Source organism: Lasioglossum baleicum, chromosome 8 (genome assembly GCF_051020765.1).
Source record: "Lasioglossum baleicum chromosome 8, iyLasBale1, whole genome shotgun sequence".
Taxonomy (NCBI): Eukaryota; Metazoa; Arthropoda; class Insecta; order Hymenoptera; family Halictidae; genus Lasioglossum; species Lasioglossum baleicum.
Window position 1 is genome coordinate 18,357,789 of NC_134936.1, and position 27,440 is coordinate 18,385,228.

General features: G+C 46.6%; 2 protein-coding genes across 6 annotated transcripts; both read left to right on the top strand.

Annotated features, from left to right (window-relative positions):
* LOC143211639 (protein grainyhead-like) lies at positions 1–15,728 on the top strand. Of its 5 annotated transcripts, none has more exons than XM_076429469.1 (12): positions 1–324; positions 447–575; positions 698–957; positions 3,438–3,606; positions 6,847–6,958; positions 7,710–7,804; positions 7,964–8,134; positions 8,588–8,773; positions 9,848–9,961; positions 10,015–10,239; positions 12,939–13,003; positions 15,380–15,728. In XM_076429469.1, exons 1-12 carry the CDS (start codon positions 1–3, stop codon positions 15,639–15,641), a joined length of 2,112 nt encoding a protein of 703 aa, XP_076285584.1. In that variant the 3' UTR covers positions 15,642–15,728. The 5 variants fall into 5 exon arrangements, with proteins under 5 accessions (XP_076285584.1, XP_076285586.1, XP_076285587.1 ...); XM_076429471.1 differs by having other exon boundaries at positions 10,018–10,239; XM_076429472.1 differs by having other exon boundaries at positions 10,036–10,239.
* Positions 15,729–16,276: 548 nt separating this feature from the next.
* Positions 16,277–20,132, top strand: LOC143211643 (uncharacterized). The gene is made up of 9 exons (XM_076429482.1): positions 16,277–16,410; positions 16,489–16,551; positions 16,756–16,957; positions 17,042–17,421; positions 17,498–17,652; positions 18,482–18,613; positions 18,693–19,480; positions 19,648–19,726; positions 19,953–20,132. The coding sequence occupies exons 1-7, from the start codon at positions 16,405–16,407 to the stop codon at positions 18,733–18,735; spliced, it is 981 nt and encodes a 326-aa protein (XP_076285597.1). The 5' UTR covers positions 16,277–16,404; the 3' UTR covers positions 18,736–19,480; positions 19,648–19,726; positions 19,953–20,132.
* Positions 20,133–27,440: the final 7,308 nt, after the last annotated feature.

Sequence of the window (27,440 nt, forward strand, 5' to 3'; positions counted from 1 at the left end):
ATGGCGCCTATAACGGCGACACCCTCGCAAATGAGGAAGAAGAAAAGGTTGTGGTCGCGGCTAATGCGTTCTAAGAACATCCGAAGCAGCATTCGAGACCACAATCTTCTCGGCCGACATGACGATCAGCAGTCGAGCAGTGCCGAGTCGCTTATTGTATCGTCCGCAACACCGCCGAGCAGACGCAGTAGTGTCATCACCGTCAGCAGCGGCGGTACAATAATATTGAGCAGCGACGACGGTGCCGGCAGCGGTGGCGACTGCGCTTCGTCGTTGATAGCCGAGCCATCGGATTCTCCGATCCTGATGGATTCACCAACCTTGGTAAGAAGGGCGCTTTATTAATGAAAAAGGGACATTATTAATGAAAAATACCACCGATTCTCCGCGGAGTGAATCAACCTTGCGGAAGGCGTTAATTGAGGATTACTTCCTGATTTATACAGTCCTCCTCTGACTACACGGAGTTGTGTCCCGGTGAAACCGCGACCGGTGCCGGCAGCGGTGGCGACTGCGCTTCGTCGTTGATAGCCGAGCCATCGGATTCCCCGATCCTGATGGATTCACCAACCTTGGTAAGAAGGGCGCTTTATTAATGAAAAAGGGGCATTATTAATGAAAAATACCACCGATTCTCCGCGGAGTGAATCAAGCTTGCGGAAGGCGTTAATTGAGGATTACTTTCTGATTTATACAGTCCTCCTCTGACTACACGGAGTTGTGTCCCGGTGAAACCGCGACCGGTGCCGCGGTGGTCCTCGAAAGTCGCGCAGTGATACACCATCAACCACTGCAACTGCAACTACAACAGAGCCATGCGCAAGCACAGGTGCAACGCGGAGCTTTGGTGACCTCAGCTGCGGCGAACCCGAACCCTAACCCAAATCCTCCGAGGTCACGGCCTCGGCAGGATTTCGGGAGACAGAACGACGCGGATAAAATCCAGATACCAAAAATGTAAGTACATAACATTAAAACAATCAACTTTTAAATAAAAGCCAAGCTATCTTATTCCAATCTATTCCAATTTGATAATTACAACTGTCACGTGGTTAGCATGTTGACTGCCGGGAGAATTTTCTGTATTTCGCAAGTCACGCAAGTCTTGCCATCTTGATCTGTATAAAAGTATAAACGATCGGATATGTTAGTTACATACTTGATATACATATAATCAAGTTTGCACCCCATACTATAATTTTATTCTTAATTATGACCAGACTGCGGATCTTTATGCATTTGTAGCAAAATCGAGAAGATGAAATTCAAAATTGTTGAAAAATTTTAAAACTTGAATATATCTATTGGGAATGGGGTGCTGATTTTAAACAAAGTCAAAGTTAATGTTCGAAAAACAAGACTTTATTGAACGGCTCGGAACGAAACGTCTTTCCTTGAAGAGGATCTGCAACAGACTAACTAAAACTGACCTGAACGATACTTGACTCTCGAAAAAGGAAACGGGGTCCTATATAGCATATCTACGGGCCTCTGTCTTATGAATAGTGGCCTTGGTGCGTCGAGGGTTTTTCCAGGCAAGACCCTCTTACAACACATCTGGCTTACAGCCCTTATACTGCCTTCGGTTATTCTAAGCTATTGTAAAAGTAGAGGCGATGTTGAAACTGTCGGTAAATCCAACAATATCAATATACAATAATTTCTCCTCTATTAAAATCATTAAGTGAAGAAACTTCTATTTCTTGCAATCGATGCAGGCAATATTTACTTTGCATAAAGATCCGCAGTCTAATTATGACCATTGTTTTTAAGCAAATCGATAGAGCAAGTCACGATATACCTGGTCTATGGTAGTTCTATGACGAATTAGAGGCATGGTAGTCAACGTATAATTCAATCACACTCTGTATCTACAGCTATAATATATTGATTTTAAAAGCTTGTTGGTGACTCGAAAACGCATCACTAGATAAATGAAAATGCTACAAGTCCGAGAACTTCGATGCCTGCTAAAACACGCTCGGAGACTTGAACGCTTCACCAGGCATTCAAGTCTCCAGAGTATTAGCTCGAGGAAGAGCGTCTTGTTGTTGACTTGAACACTTCGCGTCACTAGATAAGTGCGAATAGCCCAAGTCCGGAAGCTCCGACTCTTGATAAAAGATGTCCGGAGACTCGAGTGTCTGGTAAAGCAAGCCTGTGTGTGTGCGTGTGTGTGTGTGTGTGTGGAGACTATGTACAACGCTTCACCAGGCATCGATACTCGATGAAACTGCGTTCGATCGACGCGGACACGATCGTAGACCTTTTTAGGGAGCAAGTAGCTTACACAGGAGTTATAATAAGTCGCGGATAGGTAGGCGTTGCTGCGAACAGGAGCAGAAGTGTTGCAGGCCATTCACCCAGGCCTGGCTCAGTTATCGCGGTTGGCGTGTACAACGCTGTCCCGCTTGTTCTCCGTTGGCGACCGGCGCGGCGCGATCTTGACGGAAGAAACCACGGCAAACCCGGGCCCCGGGCCGGACCGGACCGCGCCGCACCGCGTGTCGTCGCGCAGATAAAGATAATAGGTCGAGAGCAGAGCCGGTGGAAAGTTCGCCGGTTACTGCGCCGATACGACTAGAGAAAAGCTCCGCTTCCTACGGATAAGGATAATCGCCATTTACTTCGCGTCTACGTGCTCTATATTTAGAGCCGCCTCTCGTGGTAGTCGCGTTGCACCTGAGTCTAGAGCCACGGGAAGTCGACCTTGCTGCCTCCGTTTGCAAACGTTTGACGCGTTATTGTGCGTCGGGCTCGATTCTCTCTGTCCTCGACGTTGCAACGACGAACGCATGGGACCAATCTCTGATTTGAGACCGTCCTAAACAGCGGATGTTTAGAAAAATCGCTAAAGTTTTTAACCCTTAAACTGTGAAGGGTGAACGGTCATTCGTGTCCGGATGATGTCGAACAAACTATTTGTCTCAATGTAGGATGTTCGCGGACGTACTATATGAATTTTTTCAAATATTTTTAAAAACTATTTGGTTGATCCCTAACCCGGACCGACGCAATACATCAGACACGAAAGACCTACACTACATTTACGTTTTGAAAGTACCTACTGTAAAAACATTCACAGTCTGAGGGTTAATGATCGTACATTAGGCATTGAAACGCTTGCGAGTAGGTACAAGGCTGCAGCAGCTCCGATTCGATTAGAAGTGGATTTCCACGTTGGATAACAGCAGACTGTTTACTCGGAAAAGCGTGGCGCACGGTCTGTTATATCGCGATCCCTTCTTAATGTATATGAAGATTACAGTCTTTTCGCGTCTCGCGGTACATCCGTCGCGCGTCGTTTTTTCTTGCCGCTCGTTGCGTCCATAAATCAGCACGGTTTGCGCGCAGTTGTCGATGGACGTCCAATTAGAGACGGTCACAGTGAAAATTGCAACAATTTTATTCACGCACGCACACCGATCTGTCCGCAGATTCTCCGCCTATGGGTTCAAGTATCACCTGGAGTCGCCAATTAGCAAGTTGCGGCGCCGCGAGGACGACAGAATCACGTACATCAACAAGGGACAATTCTACGGGATCACGCTGAAGTACGTTCCCGATCCCGACAAGCGGACCCTGAAGACTGGACAGACAGTCAAGGTGAGAGCGGAAACAGACCGATTGCGTAGCAATTCGGCAATCTAACGAACAAGTGCCGCGCCCCGGTTACAACGTTCGTCGATCAAGCGTGAATTTACAGTTGGATTGTATTATGCGTTTATGGTAAACTTTACCATCTGCAATTGTCAATGGTCTGGAAAAGTTTGCCGGAGCTCGCCAAGATTTTTCCTCGAAATAAAATCGATTCGAAAAGTTTTCTTTCGTTCGAGAAGCCGTAGTAGCTTTGAAATCGATTTCAATCCGACTCGAGTCAATCTGTCAATCGGTCGAAGAGAATTTGCATAAACATCGGCGATCGAGCGATTCAAGATCGATCGAACCGATGAAAAAAGTCTAATATCGGGTCGGGTTGTAATTATATCGCGAGGAACAAACGACACGATAAGAGTGGAATTAATCGGCGGCGAACGATGATTGTGAATCCGTCACGGGGAGAAACGTTAATGTCACTCGCGAGATCTTGCGATCAGAGAAATCCTCGTGATTTATCAGAGGCGTGTTGCGTTGATTCGGTTTCTCGGTTGGATGGAAATTTCAGAGATTGCAACGACCATTAACCGTATTTATTAGCCGTCGGTCTCTCGCGAGTATGTAAACCGTATCAGCATTCTATTAAGAAAATTGAGAATTACTCTCCGCGGCGCGGCGGTACGGGTGCCACAAAAACGGGCATAATCGGTTTATCGGGGGATTAATGCCACACAAAACGACTGAGTGGTGGGGGCAAAAGCGAGGCACGACCGAACGCGAGTAACCACGGGCTGTGAGATAGTACATACATAGAATAGGGGGGAGACGAGTGGGGGACAAGATAGCCAGCTATCCCTCCCCCACCCCCCTCTGCAGACCGTTCGAATCACCACGCGCGGCTGAACGCTCGATTAGCAATTAACGAGGAAGTCGTAACTCCTCCTAAATAGTTGAGCGTAGAGAGGAGGGGTTTAGCGGGCGAAGGGTGAGAGAGGGGGGGGGGGGGAAGAAAAAATAAAGAATCGGCAGCTTTATCAGGATGGAAATTGCTAACGGTGCGCTTCGCTGCCAATTAGAGCCGCGAGAACAAACGACCTCGTCAGACTTCTTCTTTCGGGCTGCGCGAATTCTATCGCTCGTAGGAGTCGGCAAACGAGCGTAAACGCTTACGCGGCGGTTAATAAGCATCGATCAAGCTGAATTTAAAGTGATCCATAAAAAAAAATGCTCCGCTAGTCTCGAGCGTCAACAATTCAGTTATTTTAACTATTCCGTATTCAGGGTAAACGATCTCGTGTTCGTAATTTATTCTGTGGGAACCAGGATCGATGAAAAATTCGTTCAGAAGTACCTACAACAGATTGTACGCAGTGTCGCCAGAATAGGAGAATTGACTCGAATCGAGGGGAATACAGTTACCCTCTCTTTGCCGGTAACGGATTAGTCATGTGACATTGTGACTCGCACGCGACAGTGACGAACCGCGTCACGTGACCGGGCCGCGGCGGAGGAAACAAGTTTATAATCCGGCGACACCGATTGTAAGTCGATGCTCGATTCTATCGACTTTGCGAGTTTTTCTTCGACACGTTCGCTATGCTGACCTTTGGGGTGAAAATGTTTTATGAAAAACAACGTATGTAGCATCTTCGCGAAGTATCGAAACGATTTAGCAGGGGATAAACTCTGAATATTATGCTGTGTACTCTGACTCTTTAGTTTGGAACAGAGCTGTATCCACTGTTAACATGCTAAAAGTGGGTATGATCTACTATATGTCTGTCTATACTGAAAAAAAGTGGAAACAGAAAAATCCCAGGGGGTGAGCACTCTCGTAGCCTCTCTGCTATACGTGTCGCTGGCGATGCAAAGCTCACGCGAATTTCGCGTGTTGCGTGCGAGTTGCCGCGCCGCGCCGGGTTCCGTGACGTAGTTCCAAGTTACCATTGTCCCGCCGCGCTGCACCGCGCCGCGCCGGATCCCTCTGGATCATGGTCGTCCCAACCATTGGAGGGCTCAAGGCGAAGTGGGGAGCTCGGACAGCGCGTGATTATCCGTCAAATTCGAAAAATCCCGCCGCGCACCGATCTACAACCGGTCATTGATGCCTGTCGATACCGGCGGAATCTCTGTAATTTCCGTTGCATAATTGCACGCTGCCGCGCAATTTATGATGCACGAGCACAACCGACGCGACGCGCGACGCACAGCGGCTCTGTCTCGCGATCATCTAAAATCTAAAATCTAAACTTTCGACCGACAGAGATCGTTGCCATTCCGCCGCGCTCCCTTTCGCCTCACCTGATTATTTCCGCGAATCTCGTTAATCCCTGGCATTCCGTCTTCGTTTCGAACTTGTATTCTGCTCTGCTTCGTGTAGGGGCATACCGCGCGTTTCATCTCTGCTTTGGGAGAAATTTCTCAGAGAAACGCGGCAAAGATTGCAATATGCGGTCGTCGGAAGATCAACGTAGATTTGTCGATCAAATAGCAAAAACATCAATTTTGTTCAGTTTAAATTTAAGGTTCACTTCGTTATACTCCTTCTATGCCAATATGCATACTCTAGCCAAAGTTGCCGGTTTATGGCTACATAAATATAGTATATTTAGGAACTTTTTATAAGTAAACTTTAATTTTGAAACACATGTCTGTAGACATATGAAATAGTTGACGGAACTTTAAAGTCGTTTTTTAACGAAACGGTTGACTCGAGAGACCCGTGGTTGTTTCGAGACTTTTCACGAGACTCTCGATGAGCAGGTTACGACGCAACGATAAAACATTTGACCTTGGGAAAACCGGTCAATGACAGTGAACCCAGCTGTGATAATCTTTACAGATAATTTTGGTACACCCTGTACAATAACCATGAAAACCATCTGCCTCTCGAGCGGTAACCGACTTTTGCGAATTTCTAAAACACGCGACCTCCGACGGAGTCATCAATTTGTCTCGCGATTATCGAGGTCAAGAATAATGATTCCGCGATCGTTCGTCTGTCTGTCGTGCTCGCGAGAATTGATCGGTAACCGCGCCACGATACACGAGAATCGTCTGTAATAAGCTGGGTATCCGTAGAAGCGCGGCTGCAAGTGACCGTTTCTCACGAAAATTATAATACACGTAGAACTATGGCGGCGGACCCCGGTGCACATCCCGGAGCAGCCGCCATTTATCCGGCCGCGGCCGAGCGGTATTAACCGTGATAAAGTACTTACATCGTTTTCTCCGTGTTTTGTCGCGCAGAGCGTGGTAATGCTGATGTTCCGAGAAAAGAAGAGCCCCGAAGACGAAATTATGGCGTGGAAGTTCTGGCACGGAAGGCAATGTTCTGTCAAGAAACGTATTCTCGACGCTGGTAAGTAAAGCGTCGCCGGACACCATTAAGTCCTCCTCTAAATAACGTCTGCCCACTGCCCACTGCTGCCCACCCATTCGCGCACTCGAGTTACATTCTAATCGGTTCGCCGGATCGAAACCGAACCCTGCGCCATTTTTTCGAATATCTCAATCTCACGATCCCGTATCTTCTGCGCAAGCCGCTTCTTGGATTATGCCGCACGCTCGGTAAGATTATGGGAGGCGATGGATTCGAATCGTCTCACTTTTATCTCTCACTGCTATCCTCGACGAGTAACTCAGACCCGCTGCTGGTTGTTTCCTCTAATTGTAAGGAAAATTCAATCGAATCTTTAGAAAATATTGACCTTGTTACTGAGAGAGTGACCCTTTGTTAGTTGACAATGACAGAGTTGCTGTCACTGTTGAAGGTTCCGTTAAAAAAGTGTTTAGCCGTGAGGGAGAAAAGGAGAAAATTACGAATAAAATTTTAGTCGCTACAGTGAACGTATAAGAATGTGTAGTTGAAACACTTGGCTTGAAAGAAAAATTGCAAAACTTTACTATCCAAAGAAAGATATTATACACTGCAGTGATCACTGAAATAAATTGAAATTAAAAAAACCGAAAAAGGCCACCAGAGAGAGAGAGAGAGAGAGAGAGAGAGAGAGAGAGAGAGAGAGAGAGAGAGAGGGGCGAGAAGATAACTTTTGTTGTCGCTCCGCGCGGGGAGTGATTTGCAAGTTTAACATTAATCTGTACCATTACAGACACGAAGAAGAGCGTGGGACTGGTGGGCTGCATAGAGGAAGTCGCGCACAATGCGATTGCCGTTTATTGGAACCCACTCGAATCCACGGCGAAGGTATGAGAGTCCTTCATCCGTTCATTACAGAGATTCCATTTGCATCGGAACGATCTGTCGGAGGCTTTAATGGGAGCCTGCTTACTATTCATGCGATCGTTATTAACCGGAGAAGATTCTTTCGCGAGCTCATATCCCGGTAAACGCGTCTCGTTACAGATCAATGTGGCGGTACAGTGTCTTAGCACCGATTTCTCCAGTCAGAAGGGAGTGAGGGGTTTGCCCTTGCACATCCAGGTGGACACGTACGAAGAACCGCTCCCACACACTCATTCGTACACGCCGCCATCGCATCGCGGCTATTGCCAAATCCAAGTCTTCAGCGAGAAGGTAATTAACGCTTCTACCGTTTCGTTAGCGTTTGTCCTGCACTGGTGGACCAGTGTCGCCAGATTAACACTTGTATCCCCCGCTATCTACTCTTTCCCTTGTATCACGGTATTCCCTCCTCCACGCTTCCGCTACGGTACGGGCACGCTGAAAATAATACGCTGATGTCCTTGAATCGTTCTAATATGCCCACTGCTTTAAATCGCACGTGCCGGTCTAGTAATGCCTTTAAAGGCTCGTAGTCTTCCGTATCTTTGCGTCGCGCCTCGCATCGTTTGTCCCGTCCATGGATTTCTAACATGAACATTTTGTCGTATTTCGTGCTGCGATCGTCGAGTTACTTGAGTGGGAGAATTGATGGCAGGAAATATATATATATATATATATATATATATATATATATATATACATATATATGTATATATATATAATTGTTGATGGATGTTTCGACAGGGCGCCAAAAACAAGATCCGTGACGAAGAGAGGAGGGCAGCGAACAGAAAGATGACGGCGACTGGTAGGGAAAAGCTTGACGAGTTGTACCATTCCGTCACGGAACGCAGCGAATTCTACTCGATGGTGGATCTCCACAAACCACCTGTCCTATTTTCGCCGCCCGCTGAGCACACCATCGACAAGGTACGAATCGAGACTTTTGATTCGATCGAGACTTTTGATTCGTTTCGTCAAGACGTTTCGATCCACGTAGTTTTCAATTCACGAAAAGCTGACACTTGAAGATCATTATTATTCCTATATGGAGAGTAAATCGCGTGATACGAACTTACGAATATCACACAACACACCTCAAAAAACAACCTAGTACATACCTACTCTCTTACAAATAAACAAAGGCAAGTTGATTCTACATTAACATTAACACATTCACGGACGCTCGCGGTAATATTGAAAATACACCTGAAAATAACCGTGAACGTGTGTTAGTTCTCTGAATAGAAAGAAGGGTTTATACAGAATCGCGAGATGAGGGGAATTTATACATGCACGACAGAGATGAAACGTCGTAGAAAGGGTAGGTAGAGTGGGGACACGAGCCTTAATCAAACCACTCTGGATTTATAAAAGGCTCATCCAGTTTAACTTCTCGATGAAACTAACGTCAATTATCATTAAATTTAAAACGAGCCAAGAAAGTCTCTGTAGTCTCCTCGATAGAGATAGTACAATAATCCTCTGCTTTCAACACCGCCAAAACTCTCCACTATCCGCAACTCAAACAATGAATACGATAATACTCGAATAAAAATTCTCTGATCTTCTCTGAGCAAGTGAACTTTCTGTAGCTTGAACTTGTGCAACATAGCGTTTCGAAGGAAGTACCGAAGTACACCGACAATCGTAACACAGCCATTCTTTCCAATCGTTCTAGAACTAGAACGGTACACGACTGTTTATGGGTCGCAGATTTGTATTTGATACGCGTGAACGTGCGAGGTGATTCACTGGATAGCGTATGCAAAGGCAGTGCTCCTACAGCGCAACATTACAGCGGAAAACGCGTTTTTTTTTTACTACACTCCAGTGTAGTCAAGATTCCATTGAATCACTGGAAAGATTGTTATTATTGTTGGACGTGTGTTTCGCTTGTCTTCTTTCGAAACACTTTCGAATCTGTAGTCCCCATCTCGCTTGTTCCGTTCAAGTAGCAGAACTGTTCTGACAAATGTTCTGTTTCTTGTTCCACGACGACAGTTTTCGACAGTTTTCGGAGGCGGTGGCGACACAGACACATCGTCCCTGAGTAATGGCGAGGGCGGAGGAGTGAAGGCCCGGGGCAGCAGCCCTTACCCTGCCTGCAGCAGACAGGTAAGTTCCACAACCACTTCCCGCCCGACAATCTGACTAACCTACACGACAAGAAGGACTCGTTGCTGATGCAGGTCCAAGAGTTGCAGGGCTCGGTGCTGCAGGGTGTGCAGCAATCGGGTCTAACGGGCAGCACCGTGGTCTCTGGTGTCGTCGGGAACCGATTGCACCTTCAACAACAGCCGGAGAGAGTGATGCTATACGTTCGCCAGGAGCCCGATGACGTCTATACACCTCTCCACGTCACGCCGCCCACCGTCCAGGGACTTTTGAACGCTGTAAGAGACACTTCGGATTTCTTTTTTTAGAGCTCCACACCTGGCACACCCATTCGCGAACGCGTGCTAGGTGCTAGCTGGCGAACCGGTCGCAATCGGATTGGAAGGAAGACTCGGGGTCTTGGAGGATGTTGAAAGTTCCTCCTGCTACCCTTTGCGTTTCTTTGCAATTTTCTTCTCTATCGTTCTAACCCTTCAGGGACGATGTCCAACAACAATCAGATTATATTATTAGATGCGATGTGTTTTCGTTTTCATGCATCATTCTTCGCTCTCTAGGATTTTAAGGAAGCTCAAGACAATATGGAGGAGTCTAAATCGTCGATAAATTATTATTGTAACAAACAATACATCGTCGTCCCTGAAGGGCCAAGTGTTTCATTAAAAAATAAATATACTTGAAAAGACAGCTCCTTAATTGGCACGAATTCTGAACAATTTAGTTTTATCGACGTATATAAGACACGTTTAAACTAGCATTTTGAGAAACGTGAATTAAATTGATTTCGATTCGCCTTCGATTTAGAAGTGCAAAGGGCTAGCCCTCTACGTATAATCCAGTTATTTCAAGTCTGAACAAAATCTGTATAAAAAGGGTTTGGAATACATGTGATATGGTTGGAGTTGAACTGCAAAATTGTAATAAATAAATTCTTTAAAATGTCTTATCAAGTTACAATACATAACTGTAAACGTGAATTTAAAGTCACCCAGCGTTATTGTAGAAGGTTAAAATCCTCTGAAGTGATTCCATCGGTGAGTATTAATTCGTAGACTGTTTTCGAGGGAACGCTACTTAAGTAACGCTACCTGTCTGAATTGAAAGTCCTTCGCATTTCTAACAAGTTTAGCGCACGTAAGAAGACACGGTAGAGAAGATCCTTCCAATTCGACTGAATCGGTATCGCCACTACCGAACCGCGGATCAAGTCACTATCGCACCGCACCAAACAGAACGAACGACAGATCGCAATCGAGGGTAGAAAAACAGATCCCGGAAGGTTTCATAAATGTGTCTTCCAGTACAGTAAAACCTCGGTCGTCGCGACCTCCGTTATTGCACGGAATCTTCGTTCGTTGCATACTAGCGAATTCCCAACACGAGTTGTACGAAGTTGTAATGGGACTCGCGGTGGTGATTATGGTGGCTGCGTAAATTCCGAGCAGGTGCAAATGTGGACTTTTATCTTACCTCTTTCGTTGCACGACCTCGATTCTTGCGCGTATCATCGATCCCGTTTCGTGCAACGAGCGAGGCTCTACACTGTATTCGGAATGTGGAAAGTAGTTTCTTAAAACGAGGAGTTGTTCAGTTCCTCGACGGGAGTAGTTTTCGCAGCCCTCGATGGCGAACGGTATTCCCGGAAACCTCCGTTTCCGAGCGTCGATACGCCGCGCCGTTCCACCGGCAAAAGAGTTGACATATTTCGCGTTGCGCAAGCGGTTAAGCTCGGATGGGTTTGAAAACGCCTGTATTCGGCCGTCGCGTCGGTCGCCTATTTATACCGGAGGCGCGTTTCGAAACCTGCGTGCCCGGCAACAGCAAAAGCGACGGCAACAGCAACATCAACAGCAACAAGTCCTCGCTAGAAAGCGAGACACGCGACCCCGCGTCGACGCACGGCACGACGTTAACTCGCAATTATCTCGACGCGGACAATTAATCACGTTTCTTCGCCGGTCGGTGCACATATACATAGGATATACGCCCCGATTCGACGCGAGCGTATACCGTGGCCGATATGACTAAATGAGTGATGCGCGAGAGTAACACGGGCTCTACAAGCGACACGTCCATTTTCAAGTATTAGCCATGCATGCGAGGGACACAGCCACCAACTACCCATTAATCAATATATGTACAACTTGTTTGCACCGTTCCATAAATGCTGGATTATGAATATTAACGCGCATGTATCACACAACCAAAAATCCTCTCGCAATTAATCCTCTCGCGCGATCGATTAACATCCACCCGCCCAACAACAACCCCCTCGACACCCATAATGTCTGTGTATTACTGTGTGTGCGAGGCAACGACCGATGGGTTCGGACGACGTTCTCACGGATCCAGTGCCCAGAAGAAAAAAGTGGAAAGAAACGGAGAACGATTCTCATTTTTCACCGCGCTCCTCCTTTCTGTTTCCCTTGTCTGTTGTCGGTATCTCTCATGCCACCTGATCCCCTCCATCTTGATCTTGGAATTTTTCTTAAGCGTTTACTTTTGTTTGTTTTTTTTTTTGTTCGTTTGTCTATTTCCATCGAACGTTTCGTTTTCGTTTTCGTTTTCGTTTTCGTTTTCGTTTTCGTTTTCGTTTTCGTTTTCGTTTTCGTTTTCGTTTTCGTTTTCGTTTTCGTTTTCGTTTTCGTTTTCGTTTTCGTTTTCGTTTTCGTTTTCGTTTTCGTTTTCGTTTTCGTTTTCGTTTTCGTTTTCGTTTTCGTTTTCGTTTTCGTTTTCGTTTTCGTTTTCGTTTTCGTTTTCGTTTTCGTTTTCGTTTTCGTTTTCGTTTTCGTTTTCGTTTTGTGATGTCTAGTCTCTTTCCCAATCCCCCCACCGCCCAACGCCCCCTTTTTCCGATCTCTCTAACTGTGACGCGCGTAACCAGCACCGTCCCGGGCACCGAGCAGACCTCTCCCCAAAACCGATGGTCCGCAACCACTGTCAAAATTCTAATGTTCTACTTTTTTCTATTTCACAGATTACGTCAAAGTACGAAATTGCATCCTCGAGTATTAATAACCTCTATCGCAAAACCACAAAGGGGTAAGTTTAGTAGAGTGTCATCTTTACTTGCATGCACCGCACCCACGTAGTGCATGCCATAACGGTGACATTGCCTGACTTCTCTCTGGCTAGTTTGGTAGTCTGTCCCTCTCTCGCTCTGCGAACCGCACATGCCTCTTTTTCTAATTTCACCGAGACCGACTCTTCCGACTCCTCTAATCACTCATTTTTCCACCTGGTGTCGCCGATCTATCGTCGCTACTACCACACACCCCAACACAACATCCGTCCCTCGACAGTCCGCCATTTTCCATCATGGGCACACACACACACACGTTCGGTCCGGAATCGTCTTGTTATTAATCCACTAATCTATATTCTACTATCTCTTCTCTTTCTCACTCGGTCACGAGCGGAATGTCTCCCGGACGATTCGTTAACTTCGAGATCCCACTCTAATCGCTAACAGAAATCGTTCGCATGGAACAGAAAATGGAACAGAAAATGGAACGCGCACGGAGACATTCTACTCGCGCGAACATTCGACTGCATGCCTCGTTCCTGTTGCACGACCCGCTTGCACTTTCCTGCACGTAACACATTCTCTCGTCATACTTCCTCTCGGACGCATCACGCATATCCAGTTCACCTGTGGATCGTACGCGTGTTTCGTTGTTTGTTATGCTCTTTGTGTTTTCACTTTCTTGTGTATTAGACCGGATAGAGATCTAGATACCGATTCGATTCGATAGTGTTCACTGTACGTACGCCGACACGATAGAGTCGACAGATTTCTGCCGCCATTTTGACGCGGCCCGGCCCCACGAGTCAGTCTGATACCAAGGATGTTCTAATTTTGGTGACTTTGACTGAAGTTTAGGGGTATTATTCGGCTGTAACCTGTTGCAGCTGTGTAACACCATGCTCGACAGTTTGAAATTAATTATCTTTGTTCGCGTAGAGGCCACTGACTTTGATATTTAAGAAGAACCTCGACCGATTCGTAAGAAATTTCTGCGATCATACGTGCCCCATTCTAAATCAGTTCTTTCCTTTGTTCCTTTCCTTTCCTTCCCTTTCCTTTCCTCTCCTTATAATAATAAGACGTTTTTATTAATCCACAGTTTTTGTTCATCTTCCGATAGAATACCTTCGGTCATTGTTAGAGGAAGCTAACATTGAACTGTGCTGCAGGTTACAGCCCAATAAACGAATGATGTTATCTGCCATAAATTTTTCGGAAGCTCCAGAATTCACTACATACGTTCCTCGACCTTCTCTGAAGCTGCACCCTATATAATTTTCACACGCACACCGTAAATTCATTTCGTAATGATCGATGACAGTGGTGGACGATTCCTTCAGGACACCTCCTCCACTCTCATCAATCGTGAAACCTGTTCTTTTCGAAGGGCTAATGTACATACCTGACAACTCCTAGCTAGATCACAAATACTATCATCGAATAACACGCGAGTAACACAACTCCTCCTCTTCCCTTCACAACACTCCAACTCTGAAGAAGAACCTCTCTTTCAAGTCTGTCGATCTATCGAGAGTCACGGTTAACTCTGCTTGGAACACGTCCACAGTCCTTGTCCCTCGACACGGAAACCACACACGACAGACTAATGTTATCCTCGGGCTCTCTGTTAAGTAACGTGGGATCTCCTAAGCGCGTCTGGACGCAGCGTTCTGCGATCCCGGGGCCTCATTATTACTCCGTTTGTCACGAACGAACGCGTCTGGACGCACACGGTTGCAGAGTTATAACGAACGGAGTGTGGATCGCAAAACGCTGCGTTCAAACGCGCTTAGGAGATCCCACCTTTACGCCGACTTCGCACCAGCGATTCCTCTAAACACGCTCGCAGAAACAATCGAGGAGTACCACCAAAGCAGCCACTCACTTGCCAAATCGATTCACACCGCGATAGAAGAACTGGAGTATTATTAAGTTTAACCATTGAACGACGATCACGTGTCTCGGCAGAAAAATGCAATTGAACTCGAAAGGTGGTTAATCGATTTGGTCTACGAACGGCTCGCGAATGTCAGGGCACGGTCATCACTGGTACAGGATGGAACATGGTAAATTTGGCAACGCTGTCTCACAATCAGTCCGATTTGAAGTGATTTGAAGTGATTTGAAGTCGTTCAGTTGCCTGATCGGACTGATGTTCCGTCTGTGCATGCAGTGTGTGTGTATTGCCATATTACATTCTCCGGCCTGTACTAGAGACCACTGGTCCGTGGCCAGAGCCGTCGAGAAAGATCGATTAGAGATCGCTGGTGCGAGCCGGCTGTTACCGCGTCGAACTCGGCCCCAGAAAAGCTTTCAGCAGGCTAGCAACAGCCTGAAACCCAGGATTAGGCGACAAACAACTGGCTAACCAGAATGTCCACGTGTTTCAGAATTAAAGCGGAAATTGACGACGACATGATCCGATATTACGTCGACAAGGAGCTGTTCCTGCTGGAGGTCAGGCATTCCCGAGTGAACCCGGACCCGAACAACGAGCGCAACCCGCCGACAACTCCTGGCTACGACGTCACCCTGATCGAGGTACCCTCGTCCGCGACTCACAGAGCTCATTCACCTCTAACGAATTTCGGCGCATGGCCACGCGCACGTTCACGACACCGGCAAGAGGAAGAAGAAGAAGACGAGGAATGAAAGAAGAAGAAGAAGAAGAAGACGGGCCAGGTTGCTCTTCCCAGGGCCCGCCGAAGGGACTGATGTTGCGATTTACGAAGTCAGATGATCGTTAGTTGATAGTTGTCGCCCGGAGCTATACCCGTTCAGAGTCCGCGAACGCGGGAGCCCGACCTCGCTGCTAGATTCTTTGTTATTATTGTTCCCGAGAATATCGAACGTGACATTTGTAAATTTTATAACGAGACTCGCGCGTTCGCGCGTCGTTTTTTATTGTTCCCGAGAATATCGAACGTGACATTTGTAAATTTTATAACGCGACTCGTTATGTTCTATATTGTTCGTTTTCACTTGTGAATAATTTATATCGATGGTTGTGTGTTAGCTTAGACAGACACAGAGGGAGAAAGAGAAAGAGAGAGAGAGAGAGAGAGAGAGAGAATATGAGAGAGAGAGAATATGAGAGAGAGAGATAGAAAAAAAGAGAGAGAGAGAGTCGGCGTCGTCGTTGACACGCGATGGCTATATTGTAAATCAATCACTAGAAAATCTTACAGAAGAAAGTAATACAAATAAGATTCTTGTGGAAGAATATAAACAATCAATTGATTTGTTAAATAAGGAGCTTTCTCTGAGCACAGACGATAAAACGCATCTTCAAAAATTATTAAAAGATAGCGATGAGTCTAAGGCTGTATTAGATATACAGATTAAGGAGTACGAGCAACGTCTTCGTAAATCTGAAACGGATCTTTTACATGCTAAGGATGACTATAATCAGTGTATGGAAGTATGTAGTTTTTCATAGTCTTAACACTATAAATTTGAATAGTCCTTAACGTCTGTAAAATTTATTTTATAATTACAGAAATTAAATACTTTGCAAGCCGAGTTTGATGAGCATGTTAAGGAAAGTGATATTAAGACAAAGGTATTTGGATAAAGTACTACACATAAAAAGCTTGTAGACATTTAATGTTAAAATTACGTGAAAAATGATTACAATATTTTTGGAAACTATCTTATCACTTTTATAAGTTGTTTTTCATTTAATGTCAATGTTCTTCTCTATGGAATTTGAATTTTTTGTTTGTTTTTATCGCTAGCGTAATATAAATTTCTTGAAACTTTGCAGGAGAGTCTCGATACCGTAACGGAGCTGAAGCAACAAATTGAAGAGCTGAACAAAAATTTAGAAATGTGTCAAGATGAAAAAGAACATCTGCAAAAGTTGCTAGATGAAAACAATGATAAACTTTTAGAATTCGAGGATCGTTTGGAAAGCGCGAAGGATGTAAAACAGGAGAAAGATATTGAGATCAAGTCTCTACAACAAGGTCAGATATATATTTGTTGTTGACTAAATCGTTGCAAATGTTATTTATGTAATAGAAAGAAATAAAACTTCGTCATGATTCTAGAAATAAAGTTCATGATTCAAAGAAACGATGCTGATGACAGAAGTGACAAGCTTATGGAGGCAGAGATGAAGAATACGATCAGAGAATTGACAGAGACAAAAGAGAAGCTTTCTCAAAAAGAAGAATATGTTGAAGACTTAGAAACACGCATTAAAACCTCCGAACAGAATGCCAAGATTATGGAGCTCCTTCAACAGAGTGCTGAAGAGAGACAGGCAGAAAATGAGAGGTTACGAAACATGAATCAAGAACTGAAGAACAGTTTGATTGAGAAAGAGCGAGAAATGGAAGCATTTATGAAGAACAGAGATGAGATGGTTACAAAATATGAGACACTCGTAAAGAATCAACAAGAAGAATTGGAGAAAAAGAAACGAACGGTATTTACTTACAAAATTGTTTATAGAAGTCAATGGCTTATGAATACAATTCTATTTAATCATTCTTCTTTCTCAGGCAACAAGGCATCAATCCAAAGAGAAAGTCTACTGTGAAAATACGTCTGAAGAAGAAGCGATATCAAAAGAACGTAGAATAAGGCGTCCACCAAGAAAATATTCTCCTACACCAACTGATGTGTCAGTAATTGAGCTTACATCTTCAGAGACCAAGTAAGAACATAACCATTATACGGGTGTTCGACTACAGGTGGGAGAAAATTTAAGGGGTGGTTCTCCATGGTAATATAAGACGAAAATGAATAATAAAAAATAGCGATTTCGGCTTCGTTATTTAGTATTAACAATTAAACATCCGCCTAAAACGTGGATTTTGAAGAGTAGGTAGGATCAATGTTGTGCAACGATTAATTTGTTAAATATTTTCACCTCGCTGAGGCCCCAAACGAGAACCAAGATATGCATGCATCTGTCACTTGATACGTGACTGTCGCGCGCCTCTATGACATACGCAACGTACACTTCTGTTGGTCGCGTTGCCGCATTTTAGGCGGATTTTTAATTGTTAATAACTAAATAACGAAGCCAAAATTGCAATTTTTTATCCTTCATTTTCGTTATATATTATCATTACACTGCGAATTTTTATGCAATTTTAAATTTTTGACTATGGTCAGTGGTCACATAAATGATTTTGATGCAATGATTATATGTATAGTCAAATTTTAAGAATGTAATACCACATGAGATCGGTAATAGCATTAGATCCAAAATAAATAAAACTCTTACTAAATTCTGTTGAATGTGGTACTCTAGCATTTTTTGATAATTTTTATAAGCCATAAATGCATAAAGATCCATTCCTTAAATTTTCTCTCACCTGTAGTCGAATACATCATTAATACAAGATCACATAGGGCATTCAGGTCATTCGAACTGGATCCCTTTTTGTCAATATTTTCCAATAGTTTAATTTAATAATAATAATAACAGTTTTAATAAAACTAGATATATATTGAAGAACGTTATTACCTAATTTTAGACGAAGTAGTAAATGTGCTGTGTTGGCACCTCCCCTCCCTCGGAGACACATTCAGAGAGAAGAAAGAACATCCGTAAAAAGAAATTATATGAGACAGAAGATGAATCTCTTCAAGACATTGAACCAATCGAGGTAATATGTTGTATAAATTTGTATGTATTATTGTAGTGGGCTTGATCAATGCATAAATTATTATTTTGAATGCTTCCAGATTCCAAGCACGCCGTCAGTATCGACGAGTACTCGCAGTTTAAGATCCAGACGAAGATGATCGACTGTAAATGAAACTGTTTTGTCGTCCTTATTACAGTATGCATTATCATAAGGAAGCCAAACAGTTTCATTAGTAATTGGCCACATGACAAGCGTAAGCTCTTTTCAAAGGAGGAGCGTCTACACAAAATCGTGGACCGTAAAAGCGAAAGCACTGATTGCCAAAATGTCGCAAGATGTTCATACGAGTTGCTGAGGATCTTCCGGCCGTTATCCTACGGAGGGCAAAGTATCGTTAAGTTCATTACTATCCTTCACCAAACGATTTGTCATCACAACATTTAACGAGATGCCCGTACAGGATCAGCTAGATTAAGAATAAAGTATGAAAACAAATCATTATCAGACACGAATAATTGTGGCGTTTAAAAACAATGCGTTGTAAAGAAAAACGTGCCTTCTGTGATATTTTATTACACAAAACTTCGTACTTTATCTGTATTATCTGTAATTTAAAGCATGTAACTAATTGTAAGATGAATATATGTATGTACCAGTATATTTGTATCTTTTAATTATTGTCCATATTAAAATAGTGTATTTCTTAAGTGCCGTGTTACTCTTTCTGTTTATCGTAGTTTAGTATTTTTCAATCTAAGACACTGCGTTGCAGTTCACCGGGCGACCAGAGACGTAGGAGTAGGAAGTAGGAGCGTCAGGACCTAAATCTTTGGTTGTCAGGAAGAACGCCGCATGAAGAAGAAGAATTAGCAGAGAATATGTACAGTTGAGTTCGATTAACAATGTATTCGGTGGCCGACACGATCTTTTTAAATTTTACCGCGAGTTTTACAGTACAAACGGAACTCGTTCATTGGCCAATTTCTCTATATCGTGTTGTTCGTTTACCGTGGGATCATTGGCTGATGCTGTTTTGCAATTACCTGTTACAGGTGACCCCTAATGGTTTTTCGAACGGTACGACGCGTCGCGAGCACGTTGTACAGTTCGGAATCAACAACAGAGGAGAACGTAAGTAAATACATTTCTTTCGAAAAATATTTAACCTAAAAATCGAAATACAAATTTCAATAAACGATGCAAAATCGAGGAAATCTAAGAAATCTATTCATTGAGAAATTGTACCGACATTGAATACATTTATATGAATATATATTTATATATATATATATATTTATATACATATCACCATTGTAATTATTATATTTTAAAATGTATGCCATTAATTATAATATAGGAATCATATACATGATGTGGAGGAACAAGATGCAGACACTCTTCAATGGTCTGTGAAACAGATTGAAGATTTCTATAAACAAAAATTGCAGCAACTTAACTGTAATAAAAGAAAACGTTCATCTATTATGGATGACAACGCTGATGATAGAAAAGACGTTGATGAATTAGAGATTCAAAACTCACATTTAACATCGAAGCTTGTGCGGCTGAAAAGTAAAATGAAGGAACTCAATCAGTCCAATCAGGCTTTAAGAGTTGAAAAAAATAAACTAACTTTCGAACTGGACTTAATAAGAAAGGATTCACACAATATGAAGGAATTATTGCATGCAGCTCAAGAAGATCTTTGCACTGATAAAGAAACAGCATGTTACGTAGAAGAATTACAATCTCAATTGTTTGCTAAACAAGAACAAGTGAAGGGGTGTGTTTAAAATTATCTATAATTATTCAATGTTATTTATGATGGTAGCATTCTATATGCATATTCTTTTCCTGTATTATAATGGTATTTTTTCAGAAATTAAAAGTATTCTTAAACGAAGCTAAGGACGAATATATCTCTGTCACTACGAAGGAAAGGGAGACAGAGTATATTATTAAAGAGCAAGAAGAAGAGTTACTGGAAAATCAAGAGGCATTAGATGATTTGAAAACTGATCTTACAAATTTGAAGATTTGTTTAACGAAGAAAACTGAAGAAGTGGTCGTGCTGGAAGAAAAATTGCAGGCTAGTCGAGTAAAAACACGTGCGAGAGGATGCATCCCGCAGGCTAGTCGAGTAAAAACACGTGCGAGAGGATGCATCCCGCAGGCTATTCGAGTAAAAACACGTGCGAGAGGATGCTTCCCGCAGGCTAGTCGAGTAGAAACACGTGCGAGAGGATTCATCCCGCAGGCTAGTCGAGTAGAAACACGTGCGAGAGGATGCATCCCGCAGGCTAGTCGAGTAGAAACACGTGCGAGAGGATGCATCACGCAGGCTAGTCGAGTAGAAACACGTGCGAGAGGATGCATCCCGCAGGCTAGTCGAGTAAAAATACGTGCGAGAGGATGCATCCCGCAGGCTAGTCGAGTAGAAACACGTGCGAGAGGGTGCATCACGCAGGCTAGTCGAGTAAAAACACGTGCGAGAGGATGCATCCCGCAGGCTAGTCGAGTAAAAGCACGTGCGAGAGGATGCTCCCCGCAGGCTAGTCGAGTAAAAACACGTGCGAGAGGATGCTCCCCGCAGGCTAGTCGAGTAGAAACACGTGCGAGAGGATGCATCACGCAGGCTAGTCGAGTAGAAACACGTGCGAGAGGATGCATCCCGCAGGCTAGTCGAGTAAAAATACGTGCGAGAGGATGCATCCCGCAGGCTAGTCGAGTAGAAACACGTGCGAGAGGGTGCATCACGCAGGCTAGTCGAGTAAAAACACGTGCGAGAGGATGCATCCCGCAGGCTAGTCGAGTAAAAGCACGTGCGAGAGGATGCTCCCCGCAGGCTAGTCGAGTAAAAACACGTGCGAGAGGATGCTCCCCGCAGGCTAGTCGAGTAAAAACACGTGCGAGAGGATGCATCCCGCAGGCTAGTCGAGTAAAAACACGTGCGAGAGGATGCATCCCGCAGGCTAGTCGAGTAAAAACACGTGCGAGAGGATGCATCCCGCAGGCTAGTCGAGTAAAAACACGTGCGAGAGGATGCATCCCGCAGGCTAGTCGAGTAGAAACACGTGCGAGAGGATGCATCACGCAGGCTAGTCGAGTAGAAACACGTGCGAGAGGATGCATCCCGCAGGCTAGTCGAGTAGAAACACGTGCGAGAGGATGCTCCCCGCAGGCTAGTCGAGTAAAAACACGTGCGAGAGGATGCATCCCGCAGGCTAGTCGAGTAGAAACACGTGCGAGAGGATGCATCCCACAGGCTAGTCGAGTAAAAACACGTGCGAGAGGATGCATCCCGCAGGCTAGTCGAGTAGAAACACGTGCGAGAGGATGCATCCCGCAGGCTAGTCGAGTTAAAACACGTGTTAGGGGATGCATCCCGCAGGCTAGTCGAGTAGAAACACGTGCGAGAGGATGCATCACGCAGGCTAGTCGAGTAGAAACACGTGCGAGAGGATGCATCCCGCAGGCTAGTCGAGTAAAAATACGTGCGAGAGGATGCATCCCGCAGGCTAGTCTAGTAGAAACACGTGCGAGAGGGTGCATCACGCAGGCTAGTCGAGTAAAAACACGTGCGAGAGGATGCATCCCGCAGGCTAGTCGAGTAAAAGCACGTGCGAGAGGATGCTCCCCGCAGGCTAGTCGAGTAAAAACACGTGCGAGAGGATGCTCCCCGCAGGCTAGTCGAGTAAAAACACGTGCGAGAGGATGCATCCCGCAGGCTAGTCGAGTAAAAACACGTGCGAGAGGATGCATCCCGCAGGCTAGTCGAGTAAAAACACGTGCGAGAGGATGCATCCCGCAGGCTAGTCGAGTAAAAACACGTGCGAGAGGATGCATCCCGCAGGCTAGTCGAGTAAAAACACGTGCGAGAGGATGCATCCCCCAGGCTAGTCGAGTAAAAACACGTGCGAGAGGATGCATCCCGCAGGCTAGTCGAGTAGAAACACGTGCGAGACGATGCATCCCGCAGGCTAGTCGAGTAAAAGCACGTGCGAGAGGATGCTCCCCGCAGGCTAGTCGAGTAAAAACACGTGCGAGAGGATGCATCCCGCAGGCTAGTCGAGTACAAACACGTGCGAGAGGATGCATCCCGCAGGCTAGTCGAGTAGAAACACGTGCGAGACGATGCATCCCGCAGGCTAGTCGAGTAAAAGCACGTGCGAGAGGATGCTCCCCGCAGGCTAGTCGAGTAAAAACACGTGCGAGAGGATGCATCCCGCAGGCTAGTCGAGTAGAAACACGTGCGAGAGGATGCATCCCGCAGGCTAGTCGAGTAAAAACACGTGCGAGAGGATGCATCCCGCAGGCTAGTCGAGTAGAAACACGTGCGAGAGGATGCATCCCGCAGGCTAGTCGAGTTAAAACACGTGTTAGGGGATGCATCCCGCAGGCTAGTCGAGTAAAAACACGTGCGAGAGGATGCATCCCGCAGGCTAGTCGAGTAAAAACACGTGCGAGAGGATGCATCCCGCAGGCTAGTCGAGTAGAAACACGTGCGAGAGGATGCATCCCGCAGGCTAGTCGAGTAAAAGCACGTGCGAGAGGATGCTCCCCGCAGGCTAGTCGAGTAAAAACACGTGCCAGAGGATGCATCCCGCAGGCTAGTCGAGTAGAAACACGTGCGAGACGATGCATCCCGCAGGCTAGTCGAGTAAAAGCACGTGCGAGAGGATGCTCCCCGCAGGCTAGTCGAGTAAAAACACGTGCGAGAGGATGCATCCCGCAGGCTAGTCGAGTACAAACACGTGCGAGAGGATGCATCCCGCAGGCTAGTCGAGTAGAAACACGTGCGAGACGATGCATCCCGCAGGCTAGTCGAGTAAAAGCACGTGCGAGAGGATGCTCCCCGCAGGCTAGTCGAGTAAAAACACGTGCGAGAGGATGCATCCCGCAGGCTAGTCGAGTAGAAACACGTGCGAGAGGATGCATCCCGCAGGCTAGTCGAGTAAAAACACGTGCGAGAGGATGCATCCCGCAGGCTAGTCGAGTAGAAACACGTGCGAGAGGATGCATCCCGCAGGCTAGTCGAGTTAAAACACGTGTTAGGGGATGCATCCCGCAGGCTAGTCGAGTAAAAACACGTGCGAGAGGATGCATCCCGCAGGCTAGTCGAGTAAAAACACGTGCGAGAGGATGCATCCCGCAGGCTAGTCGAGTAGAAACACGTGCGAGAGGATGCATCCCGCAGGCTAGTCGAGTAAAAGCACGTGCGAGAGGATGCTCCCCGCAGGCTAGTCGAGTAAAAACACGTGCCAGAGGATGCATCCCGCAGGCTAGTAGAGTAAAAACACGTGCGAGAGGATGCATCCCGCAGGCTAGTCGAGTAAAAACACGTGCGAGAGGATGCATCCCGCAGGCTAGTCGAGTAGAAACACGTGCGAGAGGATGCATCCCGCAGGCTAGTCGAGTAAAAACACGTGCGAGAGGATGCATCCCGCAGGCTAGTCGAGTAAAAACACGTGCGAGAGGATGCATCCCGCAGGCTAGTCGAGTAAAAACACGTGCGAGAGGATGCATCCCGCAGGCTAGTCGAGTAAAAACACGTGCGAGAGGATGCATCTCCCAGGCTAGTCGAGTAAAAACACGTGCGAGAGGATGCATCCCGCAGGCTAGTCGAGTAGAAACACGTGCGAGACGATGCATCCCGCAGGCTAGTCGAGTAAAAACACGTGCGAGAGGATGCATCCCGCAGGCTAGTCGAGTAAAAACACGTGTGAGAGGATGCATTCCGCAGGCTAGTCGAGTAATAACACGTGCGAGAGGATGCATCCCGCAGGCTAGTCGAGTAGAAACACGTGCGAGAGGATGCATCCCGCTGGCTAGTCGAGTAGAAACACGTGCGAGAGGATGCATCACGCAGGCTAGTCGAGTAAAAGCACGTGCGAGAGGATGCATCCCGCAGGCTAGTCGAGTAAAAGCACGTGCGAGAGGATGCTCCCCGCAGGCTAGTCGAGTAAAAACACGTGCGAGAGGATGCATCCCGCAGGCTAGTCGAGTAGAAACACGTGCGAAAGGATGCATCCCGCAGGCTAGTCGAGTAGAAACACGTGCGAGAGGATGCATCCCGCAGGCTAGTCGAGTAAAAACACGTGCGAGAGGATGCATCCCGCTGGCAAGTCGAGTAAAAACACGTGCGAGAGAATGCATCCCGCAGGCTAGTCGAGTAAAAACACGTGCGAGAGGATGCATCCCGCAGGCTAGTCGAGTAGAAACACGTGCGAGAGGATGCATCCCGCAGGCTAGTCGAGTAAAAACACGTGCGAGAGGATGCATCCCGCAGGCTAGTCGAGTAAAAACACGTGCGAGAGGATGCATCCCGCAGGCTAGTCGAGTAAAAACACGTGCGAGAGGATGCATCCCGCAGGCTAGTCGAGTAAAAACACGTGCGAGAGGATGCATCCCGCAGGCTAGTCGAGTAAAAACACGTGCGAGAGGATGCATCCCGCAGGCTAGTCGAGTAAAAACACGTGCGAGAGGATGCATCCCGCAGGCTAGTCGAGTAAAAACACGTGCGAGAGGATGCATCCCGCAGGCTAGTCGAGTAGAAACACGTGCGAGAGGATGCATCCCGCAGGCTAGTCGAGTAGAAACACGTGCGAGAGGATGCATCACGCAGGCTAGTCGAGTAGAAACACGTGCGAGAGGATGCATCCCGCAGGCTAGTCGAGTAGAAACACGTGCGAGAGGATGCATCTCGCAGGCTAGTCGAGTAAAAACACGTGCGAGAGGATGCATCCCGCAGGCTAGTCGAGTAAAAACACGTGCGAGAGGATGCATCCCGCAGGCTAGTCGAGTAGAAACACGAGCGAGAGGATGCATCCCGCAGGCTAGTCGAGTAGAAACACGCGCGAGAGGATGCATCCCGCAGGCTAGTCGAGTAAAAACACGTGCGAGAGGATGCATCCCGAAGGCTAGACGAGTAAAAACACGTGCGAGAGGATGCATCCCGCAGGCTAGTCGAGTAAAAACACGTGCGAGAGGATGCATCCCGCAGGCTAGTCGAGTAAAAACACGTGCGAGAGGATGCATCCCGCAGGCTAGTCGAGTAAAAGCACGTGCGAGAGGATGCATCCCGCAGGCTAGTCGTGTAAAAGCACGTGCGAGAGGATGCTCCCCGCAGGCTAGTCGAGTAAAAACACATGCGAGAGGATGCTCCCCGCAGGCTAGTCGAGTAAAAACACGTGCGAGAGGATGCATCCCGCAGGCTAGTCGAGTAAAAGCACGTGCGAGAGGATGCTCCCCGCAGGCTAGTCGAGTAAAAACACGTGCGAGAGGATGCTCCCCGCAGGCTAGTCGAGTAAAAACACGTGCGAGAGGATGCATCCCGCAGGCTAGTCGAGTAAAAGCACGAGCGAGAGGATGCTCCCCGCAGGCTAGTCGAGGAAAAACACGTGCGCGAGGATGCTCCCCGCAGGCTAGTCGAGTAAAAACTCGTGCGAGAGGATGCATCCCGCAGGCTAGTCGAGTAAAAACACGTGCGAGAGGATGCATCCCGAAGGCTAGACGAGTAAAAACACGTGCGAGAGGATGCATCCCGCAGGCTAGTCGAGTAAAAACACGTGCGAGAGGATGCATCCCGCAGGCTAGTCGAGTAAAAACACGTGCGAGAGGATGCATCCCGCAGGCTAGTCGAGTAAAAACACGTGCGAGAGGATGCATCCCGCAGGCTAGTCGAGTAGAAACACGTGCGCGAGGATGCATCTCGCAGGCTAGTCGAGTAGAAACACGTGCGAGAGGATGCATCACGCAGGCTAGTCGAGTAGAAACACGTGCGAGAGGATTCATCCCGCAGGCTAGTCGAGTAGAAACACGTGCGAGAGGATGCATCCCGCAGGCTAGTCGAGTAGAAACACGTGCGAGAGGATGCATCACGCAGGCTAGTCGAGTAGAAACACGTGCGAGAGGATGCATCCCGCAGGCTAGTCGAGTAAAAACACGTGCGAGAGGATGCATCCCGCAGGCTAGTCGAGTAAAAACACGTGCGAGAGGATGCATCCCGCAGGCTAGTCGAGTAGAAACACGTGCGAGACGATGCATCCCGCAGGCTAGTCGAGTAAAAACACGTGCGAGAGGATGCATCCCGCAGGCTAGTCGAGTAAAAACCCGTGCGAGAGGATGCATCCCGCAGGCTAGTCGAGTAAAAACACGTGCGAGAGGATGCATCCCGCAGGCTAGTCGAGTAAAAACACGTGCCAGAGGATGCATCCCGCAGGCTAGTAGAGTAAAAACACGTGCGAGAGGATGCATCCCGCAGGCTAGTCGAGTAAAAACACGTGCGAGAGGATGCATCCCGCAGGCTAGTCGAGTAGAAACACGTGCGAGAGGATTCATCCCGCAGGCTAGTCGAGTAAAAACACGTGCGAGAGGATGCATCCCGCAGGCTAGTCGAGTAAAAACACGTGCGAGAGGATGCATCCCGCAGGCTAGTCGAGTAAAAACACGTGCGAGAGGATGCATCCCGCAGGCTAGTCGAGTAAAAACACGTGCGAGAGGATGCATCCCCCAGGCTAGTCGAGTAAAAACACGTGCGAGAGGATGCATCCCGCAGGCTAGTCGAGTAGAAACACGTGCGAGAGGATGCATCCCGCAGGCTAGTCGAGTAAAAACACGTGCGAGAGGATGCATCCCGCAGGCTAGTCGAGTAAAAACACGTGCGAGAGGATGCATCCCGCAGGCTAGTCGAGTAGAAACACGTGCGAGAGGATGCATCCCGCAGGCTAGTCGAGTAAAAACACGTGCGAGAGGATGCATCCCGCTGGCTAGTCGAGTAGAAACACGTGCGAGAGGATGCATCCCGCAGGCTAGTCGAGTAAAAACACGTGCGAGAGGATGCATC